Source organism: Myripristis murdjan, chromosome 22 (assembly GCF_902150065.1).
Source record: "Myripristis murdjan chromosome 22, fMyrMur1.1, whole genome shotgun sequence".
Lineage (NCBI taxonomy): Eukaryota > Metazoa > Chordata > Actinopteri > Holocentriformes > Holocentridae > Myripristis > Myripristis murdjan.
This window is the reverse complement of record NC_044001.1, coordinates 3022377-3036591: the sequence shown is the minus strand read 5'-3', so window position 1 is coordinate 3036591 and position 14215 is coordinate 3022377. Positions and strand designations below refer to the sequence as shown.

Here is a 14215-nt window from a genome sequence, read left to right as displayed (position 1 = left end):
AGGTGGAGATGTGGAGAGCTGGAAAATCACAGAGGAGGAATAATGAGATTAAACTGGAGAGAGAGAGGATTTATCTGTTTGTATGTGTGTGTGTGTGTATGTGTGTGTGTGTGTGTGTGTGTGCATCTGCTCTCAAAAACAGACAGAGGAAGAGAGAGGAAATAATGTTCTTTTTACATTTTATTTTATTGTATTTTATACTCAATTTTGCTCTCAACCCTTTGAGACCTGAGCAAATTCACTTCATTTTTTCCTGAAACATTGTATATTTCAGATTTAATTGCAAGAAAATGACCATGAAATTTCCCTAAAAAAAAAAAAATTAAATTAAATGAATTATTTTTACATTGAATATTTTTTTCTGTATATCTTTCCAGTTGTTCTCCTGTGAAAACTGCATTGCATCACACGTTCATGCTCTGTTCATTCTTCTCTCTTCTTTCTAATCTCATTTTTTTAATCTGCCTCATTTTCTTCTCATCTTTGTGTGTGTGTGTGTGTGTGTGTGTGTGTGTGTGTGTGCGTGCAAATTATATTTCCACTGTTTGGTATCAGATAGCAAACTGAAAGGTCAGTATAATCCAGCTCTCTGATTGGCTCATCACTCACTGCTGCTGACATCTTACTGGCCAGGATGTTCTTTGAAGTTTAAGTGTGTGTGTGTGTGTGCGCGCGCGTGTGCGTGTGCGTGCATGTGTCCTGAAATTCTCGACAGTTTTCCTTCCTTTCATCCATCTTCTGTCCTTCCTTGTTTCCTTGCTTTAATTCTTTATTTCCTTCATTCTGTCCTTACTTCCTTCATTGGTTTTCTTCCTCTTCTCCTCGGTTATTGATAATTTTTTTATTGCTTCATCTTTTATCTTCCTTTCTTACTCATTTCTCTCCTTTGTTACTTTCCTCATTCCTTGATTGGCTTAAATTTTTGATTCTTCACTTTATCCTTGCTTTTTTCCTTTTTGTTTGTCTTTATTTTGTGATACTGCTCTGTTGAAGTGAAATGACACACTAATTGAAGTCTCTCTCTCTCTCTCTCTCCCTCTCTCTCTCTCCAGTTCACACCAATGAGGCTCATCCATCCACTTTAGGAACCTGCACCCCTCTCTCTCTCGCTCTCTCTCTCTTGCACCATGAGCGTCGTAGCTCTCTCACCCGAGCCCCCCTCCCCGATGGTCACCTCCGTCACCCCGACCCTGGACCCCGAGGACCCCCCTGCCCTGCCTGGCCGCCCCGGCCCCCCCACCTCAGACATGGAGGCCTGCAGCGTCTCCGGTGCAGCGGCGGCGGCGGGACGGGACGCCTGCCACAGGTAACACGGCTCTGAGTTTTACTCCCACGCCCATAAAACTTTAACAGAAGTTTTGTTTCCAAAGCTCACACTCGCCTTCCTTCGACAGTTTCCCGCTTCCTTGTGCACCTTTTGCGCAGGTGGTGGGAGGCTCGTTGTCGTTGGTTACTATGGTGACCACCACTGGCTTGGCAGTGCTTCTATACGTGGTGGCTTTGACCAGTAAATGCTCATTCATGCTCCTTTACATGTGAAATGTAACCGTCTTTGCCCACATGCTTCCATGCCTCCTTTATGTTGGCATGGATTTTGAGCAGTAAGTCCACTAGAGGGCAGTGCAGAGTCTAAAGTTTCTGACAGCAACAAACATGGCGGTGGTGGAGGAGGCCGTAATAATGGAGCCACTACAAGCAGGCAGAAGAGGAGGCGGTGCTGTAGACGGTGGGGGCCTGTGAGGCCTTTAAACACATCACAGGAGGATGGAGGGTTGTTTTTTCTAATATCATCTTTTTTTTTTTTTTTTAATTTCCTCATCTCTCGTTCATAGACCGGTCTCTGTTGAACTATTGGCTGCGCTGCCCCCATGATTTCCGGTGGTGCTGCTCTGTTTCGTCTATATCCGTAAGCTTAAACCAGAACAAATATGGAGTAAATGAATGCAGAGTATGGACAGAAGGCTCCGTCTGTATCCAGATTTTATGTTGAGCATAAATGAGCCCTAAATATTATTTTTTTCATCTTGAAACTGAACTTTTCCTGGATCTGAATTTTCTAATTTTATTTATTTTTTGGCATCCTTACACAGAAATCAAACCGGTGACAGATGCATCAATTTAAAAAAAAAATAACAGTGTGTAAAGACAGACAAAACAGAGACATGGAATGGCATGTAAATGTGTGTGTGTGTGTGTGTTTTGAGGTCCAGGAAGCCTCCTCCCCTGCACACGGGGGCGGACTGGAAGGTGGTCCTCCACCTGCCGCAGATCGAGACGTGGCTGAGGGCGACCAGCGAGCGAGTCACACAGCTCACACACTCCGCAGCGCAGGACACCGACAACAGACACGTGGACGTCCACCTGGTGCAGCTCAAGGTAGGACCGGACAGAGTGTGTGTGTGTTTGTGTGTGTGTGTGTGTGTGTTTATGTGTGTGTGTGTGTGTGTGTGTGTGAGTGAGAGAGAGAGAGATTAGATGAGCAAGACGTGGCTGGCACAACACACGTTCACACTGCAGATCTTCACTCTGGACTCTCATGTTGTAATCTGAATGTGATGCTAACATGCTACAGTGGCCCTAATACACCGTCATAGTTATTGAGGTGATTTGTTGTCATGGTTTTGTAAGCACTACTATGACCGCCAGTTCCTTTTTTTATATGGTCTACTTGTTGTGTGTGTATGGTGCAGATTGGCTTTGCTGCTGTTTGCCTGTATTAAGGAATCACGATGTTTCCTCAGTTTGGCTCGTCTCTCCAGTTCTCCTGACCTCCTTTGTGTGGTTTTAACTTTGACATGCCCTTACCAAGAAAGGCATTTTAACTCACATCCTCGTCTTGATGAGAGTGTGCTCCACTTCTCATCTCCACGTCTGTCCGTCCTGGGGAGGGATCCCTCCTCTGTTGCTCCCCTGAGGTTTCTTCCTATTTTCTCCCTGTTAAAGGGGTTTTTTTAGGGAGTTGTTCCTCATCCGATGTGAGGGTCTAAGGACAGAGGATGTTGTACTTTCTGTAAAGCCCTTTGGGACAAATTTGTAATTTGTGATCCTGGGCTATATAAATGAATAAAATTGAATTGAATTGAATTGAGGGCGGCACGGTGGTGCAGTGGTTAGCACTGTCGCCTCACAATAAGAAGGTCCTGGGTTCGATTCCCACCCAAGGTCCTTTCTGTGTGGAGTTTGCATGTTCTCCCCGTGTCTGCGTGGGTTTCCTCCGGGCACTCCGGTTTCCTCCCACCGTCCAAAGACATGCAGGTTAGGTGAATTGGAGAAGCTAAATTGCCCCTAGGTATGACTGTGTGTGTGAATGTCTGTGTTTGTCTGTCTGCCCTGCGATGGACTGGCGACCTGTCCAGGGTGTTTCACTGCCTTCGCCCTATGAGCGCTGGGATAGGCTCCAGCACCCCCCCGCGACCCTAGTGAGGAAAAGCGGTTTAGAAGATGAATGAATGAATGAATGAATGAATTGTGAGAAAATATGTTTTCAGTAAGATCCCTGCTCATCTGGGGAGAAATTTGAGCCAGATTTTTTTTGGTGGCCTTTTGCTGTTTGCATTATTTAGAAAACATCAGATCAGAGGAGAAAAATCAGAACGGTGGATGTTTTGTTTGCAGTGCGAACAGAGCCACAGAGGGAGGGAGAGATTTGACATAAGGATTAGAAAGAGGTTAGATTACTTTTTTCTCTCTGTTTGTGCATTATGTAATGGCCTTTAGACATGATGCTGCGTGCATGAGTGTGTGTTTCATCCCTGAAGCCTCGACATTCATAGAAAGCGGTCGTTTGTTTGCAGTCAGCAGACGGGAGAAGGTCACGCCCCTCTGACAATAAATTTCCTGCAGGATTTGAACGTCACCTTTTGTTCATTCAGCTTCACAAAGATCACTAAAATGCTAAGAATGTCTTTTTTATTATCATGTCTTATTTATTTGTATTACATTTTTTGGTATAATTAATATTTTTTGGCTTGTGGTCAGACTAATGAAGACATTTGAAGGCACTGATTTGCGCTCTGATCATGATCGTGTTTCTAGTTTCCCTACCATTTAGTTTTCCCTTTCACTCTTTCAGAAGACACAAGACAACTTTCTTTGCTGTTTCTTGTACTAATTAGAAAATTATTTTTCTAATAAGAACACCTGGGGGGAAAAGTTTCCGATGTGGATGCCAACAGTTGTGTTTTGTCTTTTCCCTGCGGTCGGACTGGATCATGTGAGTCCGGGTCTTGAATTTTGAAAGGAGTTTGGCTCATTTGATCTTTTATTTGAACTCAATTTTCTCAAATGGTTTCGGTGTTGATTTGCTCTTCACGGTGAACGTTGTGTCAAATTCACCTGCAGTTTCATAAATGACTTTAACTTGACTTGAACTAACACGGTCTTGACTCCTGGGTGTTTTATAGGAAGACAGGGTTTTCTACTTTTGCTGGCAGACGTTAAATCAGACGTGTGTGTGTGTGTGTGTGTGTGTGTGTGTCTTGTTGTCTTTGCTCCCTACTAGCTGATCAAGCAGGCCTCAGGCAGTAAATCTCCCATCATGCCTCAGCTTGACGTTATATGATTACTAGTTTCCACCGGTCATTCATGTAACTCCAGTCAGAGCATGTCGGGACAACCTCCCTGAAACTGAGCGATAAATCCTTTCTGCATGATTCATATTTCATCTGCTCTCTTCTTTCACTTTCCTCTTCTTCATCTCCAGCTCCACTTTGAGGGTGAAACAGATTTAAGAGGCAAAACGATGACAGATCAGAGTTTTCACCTGAGTTCACCTGCTCAGTCATGTTTTCACATCCTGCTAACAAAGTCCAGAAGTCAACTACTCGTGATATTAATGCAAAAAAAGTCCCTGCTCTCCCTCTCTTTATCGTGTAAAGGACGATCTTTACTCTGTAGTGCTGTTCCAAAACAGCTGTTTGTGATGTAACAGGCATGTGTTGGCCCGGTTCGTGGCATTAATAATGTATCGCCGACGAGGTGACGTCACGCCCAGATGTTTGCAGCAGCTCCAGTGGAGATTGATATCCAAAAAAAAAAAAAAAAAAAAGTTTCATGATTAAAACAACAGAGGTAAAATGTCAAGTTTTGATGTCAGTAGCCCACAATCAAATAGCCATGGTTTCTTTGTAGAGCCGCCATTTTACAGACATTCAACAATCAGACAGCAACAGCACGTAGACCAGAATGCACTGCTGCAGCCTCCATAAAACATAAAGTTTTTCTGAAATGGAAAAACTCTCTGGACAAACGTTTGATGTCAATATCTTTCTCTGGTCAGAGAATTGTTATTCTTCAGATTAAAACTTTAATAATAATACTGATTAATAATACTAGAATAGTAAAATAATAAAATAACATAATGGTAATTAAATAGTAAATAGCAATTTAGTAATTATAAAATTCTATTTCACTTTATTTCTTTCTAAATGTAATTTAATAAATGATTATAATAATTAAATAGAATTCAATAAAAATAAAATGCTTTATTGATTTTACATGCAAAGTTAACAAAAGAGACTGAGAATAGTCCAAATCAGGTCAAAAAAGCCACTGCTAACATACACAATCAGTTTCATTTTCAGAATTAAAGCCCCACAACAACAGTAAAGAAAGTTTCAAAGCCTAAATCAACAACATTACAAACAAATACAAAGAAAATTTAGGGAAAATTCACATGGACAAATTAGAGCTTTGAGCTGAAGCAAAATCATTTTATAAATTTGAAAGTTGATCATATGAATTAATATTGATGCATTTCCCCCCTTTTGGCTGTGATATATTGTTTATGGATATTTTTTTTTCTTTCTGGTGTGTTTTTGCCATCAATCTTTTTACTACATGGACATTTCTTTTTCTTTCTTTCTTTCTTTCTTTCTACAGTTTTGGTGTTATAATTTTCTTGTTGTTGTTGTTATTGATGTCATCTATTTCTAACGGTGCTGTTCCACTGTTACAGAGACCTTCACTGGTAAAATCTTCAGTGTTTCTAAGGTACCAATGTATGGAAACAGCCTGTCAGTGAAAGTGTGTGTGAAGGTGTGTATGTGTGTGTTAGTATCAAGATCAGTGAATGTCAGCTGTCCTCTGTTCCAGTCCAGATGAACTCTGATCCTCTGGAGTTTCTTCTGAACTAGGAGAACAGTGTCTGGATCTGATGGGTAGCGTGCTGAGTATTTACCTCCATAGAACCTTATTCTCCATAATCCAGATTGTTTGCTTCCCTTCCTCTGGACAGACTCTTCTATCACACCCAGTCCCCAGGCTGCACTGTCTCCAACCTCAACATCCCAGCTGTGAGTCCCTGAGTTGAAGCCCTCAGATCCCAGGGCAGCGCTGTAGTAGTCAAATCTCTCTGGATTATCAAGAAGTTTCTGTCTCTCTCCTCGTCTCACACTGGTCAGATCTTCAGACAGGAAGAGTTTTGGATGTGCAGTGTTGGGGTCCAGAACCACAGGAGTGTAGGAGACCACCTCCTTCATCTTGTCCCAGACGGTGAAGCTCAGGTTGCCCAGGTGTTTGGCCTCGTCTATCAGAGCTCCTGAGAGCAGCTGTGGATCCTCCAGCAGGGGGCGCTGGACTCTCTCCACTGTAGCCTTGTAGTTGTGCAGGAATGAGACGTCTTCAGCTCTCAGCTCCTTCTCTATGGCTCTGATTGTGTCTGAAAGGGCTGCTATCTCTCTGCTCAGAGCCTCCGTCTTCTCCTTCATTGTCCGACTCTTCTGCTCCTCTTCCTCCCTCAGAGCGGCGATCCTGGCCTCCTCTTCCTCATGGAGAAACTGGTGAAGCTTCTTAAACTCCTCCTTAATCTGCCTCTCTGTGCGTCGGGCCTGGACCTTAATGTGCTCTGCTGTTTGATCACAGTTTCCTTTGACTTCATTAAAGAGCTCCAGTTTCTCCTGTAAGGGCTTCAGTGATTTCTGAAGTTCTTCTCTGTGATCCTGAGCAGCTTCATCGATGGGTCTGAACTTGTGGTTGGTGTGTTTGTCTGAATGCAGACAGATGATACACACTGGCTGCTGATGGTCCAGACAGAAGAGCCTGAGTTTCTCAGAGTGCAGACTGCAGAGGAGCTCTGGCCCTGCTGAAGCTCTCTGATCTCTCTGCAGTAAGAAGGCCTCACACAGGTTCTTCAACACCAAGCTAACAGGTGGATCACTCCTAGAAGATCTTCTCTGACAAACTGGACAGTCTTTTGTTGGTTTCTCTGTCCACCAGCTCTGCAGACAGGCTTTACAGAAGCTGTGGCTACATAACAGGACCACGGGATCCTTGAAGACGTCATGGCAGACAGGACAGCAGAGATCATCCTCTAATCTGGAAGCCATTTTGTCTCTGAGTGAAGAGAAAAACTCACCAGGCAGACCGTTCAAACAGGAAGTCAGTCAGTCAGGCGTGGTAACACTCCCCGCTCTGGAAAGTTCCCTGAAAGTTACTTTCACTTTAGAGTCACTTTGAGTCGAGGCTTTTCTAAAACTTTGATTCAGTGAGGAGTCAGCAGCAGGTTGGAGTTCCAGTATTCCCAGTATTCCTCCTGTAGTTCCTCCCTCAGTTGAAGTCGTGGGTTATGTCCAAAGTGGAATCTTATCGTCCGTCTTTCTGCGTGTGTGTGTGTGTGTGTGTGTGTGTGTGTGTGTGTGTATGTCTTGTCACTGAGCAGTGGAAGAATGACAGCCTGTTTCCTGGTTTGTCTCAGGTGAGTCAGCTGAGGGGCGGAGCTTGTGTCAGCAGTTTACTGCAACAGATCAGAGCAAAGTCTCGTTCCACATTGCTGTTTCTGAACTTGGGAAGTTGTGTGTGATTTGGTTCTGAAGAGTTTGAATCCAAATAGAAATATCAAAGATATTGTTAGATCATCAGAGAGATGTTGATATAATGAATGATGAACACAAGGTAATGCTGTTATTTCTGGCATATGTTTAATTTTTTTTTTTTTTTCCACTAAAAGAACAATCTAAACAATGGCAGATCGAGAGGTGGCACAGGGTGGCAGCTGCCACCTTACAAAAAGGCCTTCCCACCCCAGCTTCCACCCAAATTTTGGATATATAATTTTTAAATATCGTTGCTGGGTGCAAATTTCCAAGACCAAAACCCTGAAGTTTCAGATGAACACAACTCCCTTGTCTGAGTTCAAGTGAAAGCAGCATTAGATGTGACAGCTGTGTGCAACAGCCAGCCCGGTGTGCAGGAAACTCATAACAGATAACAGGACAATATCAAGAGTGATGAGACTCTGTGCTGAGTTTGATGTTTTCTAAAGAACTTGTAGAGGATTTTCTGGTTGAAAACAATTTGCTGCTTAACTGTGGTGACAAAAAACAGTCAGCAAGAAGCTGCAGAAAACTTGGATAAATTCTTGACAAAGTGTTTGATATTTATCTGCTCTGCTGTGGCTGCTGGGAAGGAGGAGAGCAGTCTGCCACGCCCCATACAACCAGGAAGGGTCAAAGCCTCATTTTACATTTTATTCCCTGAACCGGAACAAAACCCAGCAACAGCAGTTTAAAACAGCTTCAACACAGTCCAAATTGAAATTGTCATGAAAGGCTGTTCTTTCGCAGCTTCTGGGAGAGAGCGGCTGTCATGCCCAGTCAGAGGAACACCTTCCTGAATGGAATCTCATTTTTTCATTTTTCACTTTTTTCCAAATCAGAAAACACAGAAAGCCCCAAGAAAGACCTGAGCTGAACTGCTGCTTCATCAGTTGCAGTGCAACACAGAAATAGTTTCTGAATATTTGTGATTGTGGGTGAAATTTTTTTATTGGTTCTTTGGTCACGAAAAAATGCAGTACAAGAGCTGTACTGTGATTAATGTCTGGATTTGTCTGGTTCAGATGCATAAGTCTTACATGTAAATCACAGTTCACTTAACAGACAGACTTGGACACAAGAATAAAATTTAAGAGGAAATATTTGGTAGAAAATTATTCTTATTTTATTTCAACAGGGGATCTCAAATAAGTGCATAAAGTAAAAAGTGCACGTGCAGAGTGCAGATGATTGGTAGCTATTTTGTAAAAGATGAAAGTGTTCGCACATCATACATCTTCCCAAATAATTGTCTTGGGCAGCACTTTCACCTTTAGCTGCGTGATGTTGAGCAGAACAGCCGTCGCATCTGAAACGGAAGGCCTAAACAGATTTAGAGGTTATGAGACAATGTGTATTTGTTGCATTCAAGCCATGGTAATAAAGTTAAACTATCTGCCCATAGTGTTTTTGTCTAATTCGCTAAATGAATTAAGGAAACTACAAACGTCAGGCAGGTAACACGTTTGTTTTTTTCACGTGTTTGTTCATGAGGCCAGAAAGGTCGAGTGGGTCAGTTACTACAAATAACGCTTATTTTATTATAATGAAAGTATGTTATTACTAAGGTTATTACATGTAGTTTCTGTGTGTGCTCTTGTTGCATGGTGAATGAAAACACAGACGTCACTCGACATCCGTTAGTTTGAAACTCTGTTACAGTTATGAATAGATGTTGCTTGATCTCATGGTTTTGGAACAGATTTGTCAGGAGAACCCAGTCAGAAAACTTTATTAGACACCAGAACTCGAACACAATGACATCACTGCTGACATCACAGTCAGGAAATACAGACATGTTTCCTGCTGACCTTCATTCTTTATTGATTTTACATGCAAAGTTAATAAAAAAGAGACTGGAAAATAAAATCAGGTCAAACATGACAGTGCTAACATACACAGTTTCATTTTGAATTTAACAGATTATCTTTCACAAAACTACAAAACAATGAGAGCAACAGTAAAGAAAGCTTCAGTGCCTAAATTAGCAACATTATACACATTTTGAAGCAAACTGTTACGTCCACCTTTTGAATTAAATGACACCAAACCTGATAAAATGATTGACAGTGCAGAATTAAAATTATGGTCCTTTTTTTAATGGACAACAGATCACTGAAGTCGAGGATCGTGTGTATGTTGAAGATGTTTTACTCATTGCCTTTTCTCCACATTTTTGAAAAAAAAAAAAAAAAAAAAAAAAAAAAAATCAAATAAAATTGTTGGGAGAAAATAGCCACACAAAAAAATACAGTAAAATTAATGAAGAAATTTAAAAATACAATACTTTAAAAAATGTAAACAAAACTATTGTTTAATAATTTTTAATAATTTTGTCATTATTTCAAACAGTTAAAAAACAGATTTGTCATGCTTGATCAAAGTCACATTTCTTGTGTTTAAATGTTTAAATGTGGAAAAAAAAATAACCAGGTGAAGACACATTGAGATTAATGCTGGCCTGGGTCCCTACAGGACAAAATAAGTTATACAGGAAGTTATACAGTCCATGTCTACCGACGCCGTTCCACTGTTACAGAGACCCTCACTGGTAAGATCTTCAGTGGGAGTTTTGCTATGGTGTTGATGTATGGAAACAGCCTGTCACTGAAAGTGTGTGTGAAGGTGTGTATGTGTGTGTTAGTATCAGGATCAGAGAATGTCAGCTGTCCTCTGTTCCAGTCCAGATGAACTCTGATCCTCTGGAGTTTCTTCTGAACTGTGAGATCGGTGTATCCACCTGATGGTGAGCATGCAGTGTATTTATCTTTATAGAACCATATTCTCCATAATCCAGATTGTGTGCTTCCCTTCCTCTGGACAGACTCTTCTATCACACCCAGACTCCAGGCTGCACTGTCTCCAACCTCAACATCCCAGCTGTGAGTCCCTGAGTTGAAGCCCTCAGATCCCAGGACAGAGACAAATTCATCAAATCTCTCTGGATTGTCAGGAAATTTCTGTCTTTCTCCTCGTCTCACACTGGTCAAATCTTCAGACAGCAAAAGTGCTGGATGGGCAGTGTTGGGGTCCAGAACCACAGGAGTGTAGGAGACCACCGTCTTCATTTTGGCCCAGACGGTGAAGCTCAGGTTGCCCAGGTGTTTGGCCTCGTCTATCAGAGCTCCTGAGAGCAGCTGTGGATCCTCCAGCAAGGGGCGCTGGACTCTCTCCACTGTAGCCTTGTAGTTGAGCAGGAATGAGGCGTCTTCAGCTCTCAGCTCCTTCTCTATGGCTCTGATTGTGTCTGAAAGGGCTGCTATCTCTCTGCTCAGAGCCTCTGTCTTCTCCTTCATCGTCCGACTCTTCTGCTCCTCTTCCTCCCTCAGAGCGACGATCCTGGCCTCCTCTTCCTCTTGGAGAAACTGGTGAAGCTTCTTAAACTCCTCCTTAATCTGCCTCTCTGTGTGTCTGGCCTGGACCTTAATGTGCTCTGCTGTTTGATCACAGTTTCCTTTGACTTCATTAAAGAGCTCCAGTTTCTCCTGTAAGGGCTCCAGTGATTTCTGAAGTTCTTCTCTGTGATCCTGAGCAGCTTCGTCGATGGGTCTGAACCTGTGGTCGGTGTGTTTCTTTGAATCTCGACAGACGACACACACTGGCTGCTGATGGTCCAGACAGAAGAGCCTGAGTTTCTCAGAGTGCAGACTGCAGAGGAGCTCTGACCCTGCTGAAGCTCTCTGATCTCTCTGCAGTGAGAAGGCCTCACACAGGTTCTTCAGCGCTAAGTTACGAGGTGGATCACTCTTTGAAGATCTCCTCTTACAAACTGGACACACATTAATGAGTTTCTCTGTCCACCATCTCTGCAGACAGGCTTTACAGAAGCTGTGGCTACATGACAGGACCACAGGATCTTTAAAGATGTCCTGGCAGACAGGACAGTAGAGATCCTCCTCTGATCTGGAAGCCATTTTGTCACTGAAGAGAAAAATTCACCAGGCAGACCGGTCACACTGGATGCCAGTCAGTCAGTCGTGGTAACACTCCCTGCTCTGGAAAGTTTCCTGCAAATTACTTTGACTTGAATGTCACTCTGAGTCGTGGCTTTTCTAGAAGTCCTATTGAGTGAGGAGTCAGCCGTAGGTTGAAGTGCAGTATTCCCAGTAATCCCAGTAATCCACTTGTAGTTCCCCCCTCATTGGAAATCATGGAATAAGTCTGAATGTTAATCTTATACACACACACACACACACACACACACAAAGACAAAGAGACAGATGATATGTGTTCAGTATGCCGTGGAAGAATGACAACTGTTTCCTTTTTCATCAGTTGAGTATGAGGCTGGGTGGAGCTTTGCCACAGAATTTCTTTTAAATGCCCACCTTTTTACTGTCATAGACGTGGAACCAGTTTCATTCCACAGTTTCGCTCTCTCGGGTTTTACTGGGTGTTGTAGTCGACAGATGTACATCTGATGACTTGAGAGCTAATTAGCTAATTTCTCTTAAGTGTCGGTGCTGTTTCCTGTCCTGTAGGTGGCAGTGTTACTTAGGGGTCAATCAATCAATACAGGTGCTTATTATTTTCCTGTGGCTGTTGTAATTTCACTTGTATATATACCATTTATTATCATACAGTCATTATGGATAATCTGTACCCATACAGTACTGTTGAGGACTTTTAATTATTATGGAAATCTGTACATTTATTTAAAGGTGAATAGCAGTTTGGTACAGATTTAATTGGACGTTGATTGCATGAAATGTTTTATTTCATCAGCTTTACACAGTCAAATTTTTTATTACCTTTATTTTATGGGTCTTTCCCCGATCTGCACCTCTGGTCTCTCCTGCCACTGTAACGACCCACTATCCATTCATTGATTCGATCATTTTTCTATACATAGTTCCTGTGTGGCTGTGTTTTATTGATGAGTGTGTGAGTATTAGATGTCTTGCTGCTGCTGTTTGGTTTGTTCAGAGACTTCTCAGTGAATTTTAAGGTGTGCCTTGATTCCCAGGACTCAAAATTTAGCATAATATTCAGGACCCTTTTGCAAATGCTTTTACTAAAAAACTCACGGACAGCTTGGTTTCTCGATCTTTATTTTAGATTTTCACCACAGTCTTCCTGGTGAAATAATTTTGAACCTGTTCTGTTTCAACACAAACGGTGGTGTTGTGCTATGTGGTGAGGGCGGTCTACTGTTATGAGGAAGTGGCTTTATGCTCCTCTGTGTGTTTAGATGGCTGATAGTTTTGGTTTATTGTAAACTGCCAGGGAAAGAGCCGGTATACCTGCATGTAGCCTCCAGCACACACTGAACACAAACCACCCTCACTGACTTTTGATTTTGATCTGAAGAACTCAAATTCTTTCGAGGCCATCCATCATTTTCAAAAACTTTCAAGGTCTTATTTTGTTTACTAAAATCTCCCAAGCAGACAGTAATGCACTCCTTACTTTCTTTGTTGAGAAGATTAGAGATATTAGGGGAAACCCCTCACCACCATCCTGTCATGGGTCTGCCTGTGTGTTGTCCCCCCCTAACACTTGGTCCTCCTTTAACCTTGTGACATTAAACACTGTCTCTACTCTTCTTGATAAAATGAAACCCTCCTCCTGTCCTACGGATGTTCTCCCTACCGTGCTGTTCAGAAAGTCTTTTAAGTCCATTGGCCCTTGTATTGTCGATGTGTTCAATTTATCTCTTGTAACTGGGGTTGTTCCCTGCTTCTTTAAACATGCTGTTGTCGAACCAATATTGAAAAAGCCTAGCTTGGATCCATCACTTCCTGGAAATTACAGGCCTATTTCTAAACTGCCCTTTGTGTCAAAAATCTTAGAAAAAGTGGTGGCAGAACAACTCACTGTTTATTTAGAAAATCATGAGATCTATGACAAATTCCAGTCAGGTTTTCGTAAAGGTCATTCTACTGAAACTGCACTACTGAAAGTTTCAACTGACATTTTGTTGTCAGCCGACTCAGGGGAATACACTGTTCTGGTTTTATTAGACCTGTCATCTGCCTTTGATACAGTTGACCCTGACACTCTGATCACGAGACTCCGTGATCTGGTTGGGATGTCTGGTTCAGTTTTACAGTGGTTCTCATCATATCTGTCAGGTAGAACCTTCAGTGTTTGTGTGAGCCAGATTATGTCCGATACCACTGAGCTAACATGCGGGGTTCCCCAGGGCTCTGTCCTGGGGCCAATTTTATTTCTCTTGTACATACTCCCACTAGGAACAATAATCAGGTCTTATAACAATGTATCCTACCATTTTTATGCTGATGACATTCAGTTGTATTGCAGATTTAAACCTACTGAGCTCCATAAACTGTCCTCCTTAGTTGACTGCTTGACCAACATCAAAAAATGGTTAAATGACAATTACCTGAAGCTTAATTCTGATAAAACAGAAACTTTGATTATTGCGCCAGATGACAAAATCC

General features: G+C 42.3%; 3 protein-coding genes and 1 pseudogene across 3 annotated transcripts in view; 2 read left to right on the top strand and 2 right to left on the bottom strand.

Moving 5' to 3' along the window:
• Positions 1-14215, top strand: part of LOC115353980 (tripartite motif-containing protein 35-like) — a 993629-nt pseudogene that overhangs the window by 225260 nt on the left and 754154 nt on the right.
• Positions 1058-14215, top strand: part of akap6 (A kinase (PRKA) anchor protein 6) — a 216255-nt gene continuing 203097 nt past the window's right edge. The window contains exons 1-2 of the mRNA XM_030044838.1: positions 1058-1306; positions 2205-2376. Of these exons, the coding sequence (XP_029900698.1) occupies positions 1128-1306; positions 2205-2376 (351 nt within the window). The 5' untranslated portion in view covers positions 1058-1127. The remainder of the gene's footprint in view (positions 1307-2204; positions 2377-14215) is intronic.
• Positions 5858-7325, bottom strand: LOC115353976 (E3 ubiquitin-protein ligase TRIM39-like). The gene has a single exon (XM_030044119.1). The coding sequence runs from the start codon at positions 7323-7325 to the stop codon at positions 5931-5933; it is 1395 nt and encodes a 464-aa protein (XP_029899979.1). The 3' UTR covers positions 5858-5930.
• LOC115353968 (nuclear factor 7, ovary-like) lies at positions 10325-11725 on the bottom strand. The gene has a single exon (XM_030044111.1). It carries the CDS (start codon positions 11723-11725, stop codon positions 10325-10327), a length of 1401 nt encoding a protein of 466 aa, XP_029899971.1.